Source organism: Nematolebias whitei, chromosome 16 (assembly GCF_014905685.2).
Source record: "Nematolebias whitei isolate Nwh7 chromosome 16, NemWhi1, whole genome shotgun sequence".
NCBI classification, from domain to species: Eukaryota; Metazoa; Chordata; class Actinopteri; order Cyprinodontiformes; family Rivulidae; genus Nematolebias; species Nematolebias whitei.
Window position 1 is genome coordinate 38,196,559 of NC_056513.1, and position 7,142 is coordinate 38,203,700.

General features: G+C 43.1%; 1 protein-coding gene across 1 annotated transcript in view; it reads right to left on the reverse strand.

Annotated features, from left to right (window-relative positions):
- LOC119422509 (ectonucleoside triphosphate diphosphohydrolase 7) overlaps positions 1–7,142 on the reverse strand; it is a 41,167-nt gene that overhangs the window by 24,466 nt on the left and 9,559 nt on the right. The window contains exon 4 of the mRNA XM_037689885.1: positions 2,013–2,218. Coding sequence (XP_037545813.1) covers positions 2,013–2,218 — 206 coding nt within the window. The remainder of the gene's footprint in view (positions 1–2,012; positions 2,219–7,142) is intronic.

Sequence of the window (7,142 nt, forward strand, 5' to 3'; positions counted from 1 at the left end):
ACATCTTCATCCCTGAAAGAGTGACCGCTGGCCTGGAGATGAGTGTAGACCGCAGAGTCCTGGCCTGATGATGTTGATCTTCTGTGCTGGCCCATCCTTTTGGCCAGTGGCTGTTTAGTTTCCCCGATGTAAGACTGATCACCCTCCTGACACTGAACAGCATACACAACATTACTCTGTTTGTGCCGGGGGACTGGATCTTTGGGATGAACCAGTCTTTAATGTATTTTGGGGTTTAAAAGCCACTGGGACGTTGTGTTTAGAAAATAAACGTCTCAGTTTCTCTGATACTCCCTCAACATACGGAATGACCACTGGTCTGGGTCTGGGTTCCTCCTTTTCACCAGATGGCTGACTGGAGTCCTGTTTGGGTTTCTTCTCTGCTTTCAGGAAGGCCCGGTTAGGATATTGTTGGATTTCATATTTTTATACCTTTTTATATTTCCTATCAAGCATTCAAATGTCATGTTATACAAAGTGTGTGTGTGTCTTTCTTCCAGGGTTGCACTATATTTATAGAAAATGTTTACTAATTCTAACTAGTTTACCTTTACATATAATCTTATATTAGCTAATGATATTTTACAAGTTCACATTTGATATATTACAAGCAATCAAATCATGCCAGATAGCAGACTGATTAACATAAATAAAGCTAGAACACATTTCTTTAATTTAGACTTAATATAGTTTGACTAAATAAAATCCCTAAGGTTCTCTCTTAATAATAACCATTAACATTTAATCATTGTTGAATACAGGGTCGGTTTAGCTGGGAGGACACAGGGTTAATTGTCACAGTAAGCTACCACAGCAACTAAACTAAAAAGTATAAAAAGGGATCAAGTAAGAACACGCAAACATGAGTTAGATAATAATTAATAGTTATTAATTATTCCTAGAAATAAACAACTTTAACTCAAATCATTGGGTATCACTAGGGTATAATCACGTTAAACAAACAGCTAAAACGAACGATTTCAGTGTGCCATAAACTTTCAACTAACGTCCTTCAGGGGGCGGGCTACACCAGTAACCATGGGAACTGAAGGGCTAAACCAATCAGAGGAGCTAGCTTTTCCAAGCTTTTATAAAAGCCGGAAATGACACACGCTCATCGGGCATTTCCGGGGAAGACCAGACCGAGACGGTTCGTTCTTTAATGCTCCAAATATATGCATATATTTTAATAATGTAATTGTTTGTCTCTGAATATCTGTAACCCCTGTTTGTCAAATAAATCTTTTATACTGAGGGCTATGTCTCAGCTGTCTTGAACACGACGTGGTACCAGCCACGACAATATCCACATTCCTGTGGTGCTTAGTGTCCATGTGGTCAAACAGTTTTGAAAGTTTCAGGGCTTCATTGGACAGCTGGTCGCCTTTTCCATTATTCAAAGAAGCTCTCCAGCTACGTCAGTGTTTACTCATGGAGTAACAGACAGAGTAGACGGGAGACGCGTCTGTTGTGTTTCGTTTGTGCTGACAGTTGTCAACTGGGGGGCAGGGGATGAAGGAAACAGCTTTTTAGCTAGCGCATCTGTATTGCGCTCTGCTAGCTTAGCGAAACGTCAGTGCCGGCAGTTGTTGACAGGGATGGCGGACAGTTCGGTAAGCAGTTCTGGTGACAGGGCGGGACGCCTCCTTGTATGTGGTAGGGCAAACACTGGGCCTGGTACCAAATGATCCAAGGCCCTGTACTGGTCCCCGGCCCAGTGGATGGGACCCACTGATTTAGAAGGTAACAGAAGACAATATTTCCCCTAAACTGTGTAAAATTGTAACACTGTAAAATTGAGTCCAGTTTTACATACAGTTTATACAACAGCTTTCCATGAAAAAGAATGAGCTAAAAGAATAAACTGAAAATTAAGAGCCAAGCTTTGCTTTTTACATTTATTTTCCTGCCAATGATTCACATCAAATTCAAAAGGTGAAAACTAAAATCTCCAAAACCTTTGGCATTTAAGTTTATTTTCAGTGTTACTAAGAGCAATATTGAGTTCTTACCAGGTTTGATCTTTTTGACGACAGGTTTACGATCACCATCTCTCATCTGTCTGATGTCCAGCAGGGTGTGAGGATTCCCATTATGGGGGGGCCAGTAGTACACAAAAACCCTAGAACCGCTGCTGCCACAGTCCACCACTATCCCATAGTTCAATGCAGAGTTGAGAACGTCAGTGGCCTCCATGGTCTCAGCAATAGAAAGGTATCTGTGAGAAAACAATCTGATCATGCTCCTGTGCAGTAAACAGGCTTTAAACAGTAGATATAAACAAAACGAAACATGCCATCTTCTCAATAACTGGCGGTGATTTCGCTGCCTACTCAAGTGTTTGGCGCTGCCTACGCTGACTGACGATTCTTTTCTTTTTTCCTTTGGAGTCAATTGATAGTCACATGACCGATTTCGGTCGTTCTAGTGGGAAAGACACAGCTCTCAGAGACTCCATTTTAATTTATGTCCAAAATGTAGACTTTAAACAACACATGAGTTTTTAAATCATGTTGATGAGCCAAGTAAAACCACAGTTATGATCAATAATCCATGCCACATCTTTTTCTGAAAATCATTGTCACATCTGAAGTGTGTTAAGAGCGAGAGGCTGCAGCAAAGATGTGAAGTCTCAGGAACAAAACACCCCCATCACCCTCCACTTTCACCTCCCACCCCCACCAAAAAGATAAACAACCTCTCCGCTCCTTTCTGACGGAGGCTCCAAGTTATTTGTCAAACGCAAAATAACTACAGGAAGGAGAGAAAGACGCAGAAGTTGAACGGAGTTCAGCGCGATAAAATCACAGCGAGCAGGAGTGAGTCATGAGGTTTGAGAGATTAGTGATATTTAAATGGTAAATGGACTGTACTTATACAGCACCTTTCTATCTTATCAATATACTCAAAGCTCTTTACAACAATCTGTGCCTCATTTACCCATTCATACAGCTCTATACTAGATCTCTACAAAGATAATTGAACAAATCATTCTAATGAGAATAATCAGAGCTTTATCACATTCATACACTGATGGGACACACATTGGAGGCGATGAGGCGTTCAGTGTTTTGCCCATGGACACTTCAACATGTGACTGCTGGTGGATTCGAACCCCCAACTCTTGCATTGGAGGACGACTGCTCTAACCACTCAGCCACAGCCGCCCGCGTGTTTAGGTTTTATAGTTAGGGTGTAGCTCAGTATGTTTAAGACTCCCACAGACTCAGGTGGTCCTCAGTCCGCGCGAAAACTGTGCGCACTGTCCGCAGACGGTTGAGACTTCATACTCGAGCGTCCACCCTGACTGGTTGCTGCCCAGCTCTGCAGGCAAGGGGCGTTTACCTTCGGGGCGGGGGGGACAGCCGCGCCTGCACCAGCAGCCCAGAGCTGTGGGAGAGACACAGCTGAGATGCGCGTTGTTTATTTTTAGCTTTTTAGCTAGCTAGTATTGCGCGCAGCTAATTAGCGTCACACCAGTACCAACAGGTGTGTGTGTGTGTGTGTGGGGGGGGGGGGGGGCAGTTCAGCGTGCTCAGTTCTGTTAACGGGGCGAGGCTCCCCGCTTGTAATGGTAGGGGAAACACTGATGTACTTACGTCATTAGCATATCATGATACAATTTATTTTCCCGGGCAAGCTTTTTTTACTGGTATTATCATGAACGATGATATACGGCCCAGCTCTAGTGTCAACGGACGAGGAGGAAGAGATCAGTCTCTAGGAAAAAACAAAGGAAAAGACCATTAAACCAGACTACGGATGAAGAAGGAGAATTTAATACATTGGTGTTTCATACAAAACAGTCCATCGCTGGGCAGTTTATTGTGCGACACCGAATACGCGTGCACGGTCGTAAAAATTGATCTTTGCACGGACATGCCCTGCAGGCGTCCGTTTCGAGTCTAATCCGGTACGCGCGGACCTCTGTGGACTGAGGTCTGCCCGGGAGCCTTTATTCAATTTTAGTGTGTTTGAGTCCAAACAACGAGACGATTCTTGAACTTGAGGAGGAGGAGGGAACCACCGAGTCAGAAGACAGATGAGAGAGGATCATGAAGGAGAAAAACAGTCCGAGTCAGAAAGTGAGGACTTTGTTGATGAAACTTTTTTCTTGTTTTTATTTTTGTGGTTGAGTTAAACTTCTGGCTCACTCTTCTTTACAACGTGGCTTCACTTCACTGAGGTTTGCAGAGGTCCTGGACTTTGAATTGCAGCACTTAGGTTCTTATCATTTTGACAAATTCTGTTGGAGATTAGCTGCTGTGTTGGAGATCATTGCCCTGTGGCATCATGACCCAGTTTGGTCCAAGCTTCAGCTGTCAGACAGATGGCCTCAAACTGGTCTCTAGAAACTTTAGGCCTACAGAGGAGTTCATGGTCTACTCAATACCACCAATATCACCAAGGAAGCCTAGCAGCACCTGGACTTCCTGTGCAGGCTAAAAAATGCCAGACTTTCTGCTCCCATCCTCACCACCATCTCCCATGAGACGATTGAATGCATCCTCTGTAGCTGCATTTGGAAATGGCAAAAACACTGACTACAACTTCCTTCAGAAGCTAGTGAGAACAGCTGAGATAACTAAAGCTTTCCTCCCACCACTTGGAATTGTACAAGAAATGTTTCATCTGCCATGGAACCAGCATAATTTCATACCTCACCACATGCACCCTTCTCCCCCTGCTGTCAGGTAGAACGTTCACAAGCATCAGCACCACTCCTACCAGACAACATAGCTGTCTCCTCCTGAAGTCAGACTGCTAAATGACTCGGGCCCTCTGCTTCACATCAAAGGACAGAAGATTCCCACTCTCTAAAAAATAAAAAGTCACTGCAATCTGTTCTTGCCTCACGCCACGTTGCTAAACATTAACCACAACCTTGAACAGGATCTCTTCAGTGCTCCTCTATCTGAAAGTTCCTGCACATTTAACTGCAACCTCCAACCCTTTAAATAATCATGAAACAGGTCCAGCTCTTCCACAGCAGTCACCTTGCATTTAATTGTTTTTCTAACCTGCACACAATCCTGTTTTACAGTTGATACGGGTATTCATACCTTCTGTTATAAAAGAGCAGGAAGTGGAGAAGGTGACAGAATTTACATATCTCAGAACAATAATTGACAACAAGTTGACCTTTGAAACCAACAGACGGTCTTTAAAAAAAGCCACACAGCGTCTCCACCTTTTGTATAAGATGAGGAGCTTTGAGGCAAACAAATTAACTGGTGCACAGGTCACTGGCTGAAAGTGTTGTTTCATTGAATATTGTCTCATGGGAACCTTCAAGGAACAAGTTGTGGTCGTCAAACTACAAACCGGATTCCAAAAAAGTTGGGACATTAAACAAATTGTGAATAAAAACTGAATGCAATGATGTGGAGGTGCCAACATCTAATATTTTATTCAGAATAGAACACAAATCACAGATCAAAAGTTTAAACTGAGAGAATGTAGTGAACTAAGCCTCAGGTCAAATCTGGCCTTGAGGCCTTCCTGGGACAAGAACTGTATTTCATTGATTTGAGTCCAGAAACACAAGATTAAGTTCATCCAGAGACTTTCTAAGTGTCCTGCACTGATCAATTGAAAGAACACCCTCTTTTTTATTATCATTACTATTTTACAAATTTCTTGATAATCAAAGTGTGTTTAGTTCAAACCATTTTTAAATGTTGAAGTGAACTACTCATTTTAAATCAACTGTGAAACAGTATTAGTGATTTTTAATCCTCATTCAAAGTGGAAATCAAGTTGGAATGTGTTACGGAGTAATTCATGCATTTTCTGATTTTCTGTCTGAAATGAGCAAGTTGTGATGTTGGTCCAAGGTTGGAGGCAAGAAGACAAGTTGTTGGAACGAACTGTCATGTTTTTATATCCTCTCAAATAGAGAAGCTGGCACCTGTTTTCCCCCAACTCGCCTAAACATTTCTCTCGTCTGTCCCTAAAACATTTTCAAGCTGTTCCAAAACATTCTTTCTGTTTTTCTGACTTTTAATAACCTCTTACATCACTAAAACACACCCCTGTCTGGTCGATCGACCAATCAGGAACTTCCCAAATGAACCAGAAATAGAACTCTTTAAATGTCAGCACTTCCTAGTTCAAACCAGAGCTAGTGGAGCCGAGTTGAGTCGAGTGCGGTGGGAGAGCAGTTCAGTTCGGAGAGCCAAACCGAACAGAAAAGTGCTGGAGAGTTCAGGAGGTCCAGACATGATCCGGAGTTCTTCCGAGTCTTGTGGGAATTATGAAATCTTCCACATCTGAGTGGAGCCTCTGATGGACTTACTCCTCTTGTGAGTCCACCGAGAGGTGAACTTGTGTGGAACAAGTACCGTCAGTACTTCGGACGATTCACAGCTGTTCCTACGGAGACGCTGAAAGGGTGCGTTAAATGGAACTCCGTACCAGTGGAGACACCTGCTACAGGTAAAGAGTCGATTTATACCACCTAAGTGTACCAAGGAGGAAGCTGGGATCTTAACGGAGCGTGCCGTTCTGATACCGACACATTTACCTCATCCATCTTTTCCTCTCCATTTAAACTTCATTTCCATCTTTAAACTCTTATATCTTACCATACCATACCAATTTATTTATAGAGCACTTAAAACAGCAACAAGGCCAACCAAAGTGCTGTACAAAAGAACCAAACATGCACAGCAGACAGGAAAACATAAAATAGAAATACAGATACAAATAGCAGCAGAAGCTAACTAAAATGGCCAACAGTGTAGAGAACAGACCGGACCAAAACAAATCACACCGTGTTAAAGGCAAGCGAATAGAAGTGGGTCTTCAAGCGAGACTTAAAGACTGAGAGTGTGGGAGCCTGCCGGACACTCAGTGGCAACTCATTCCACAGTCGTGGACCTGCAACAGAGAAAGCCCTGTCACCTCTGAGCTTACGACGGGTTTCTGGGACTGAGAGAAGCATCTGGTCTGCTGACCTCAGAGAGCGCGGTGGGACATATGGCTGCAGAAGATCAGTGAGATAGGATGGGGCGGAACTGTTCAGTGATTTAAAAACATACATGAGAATTTTGAAATGGATCCGAAGGTGAATGGGTAGCCAGTGCAGGGAGGCCAAAACTGGCGTGATGTGCTCTCTATAGCCTGTACCAGTTAAAAAT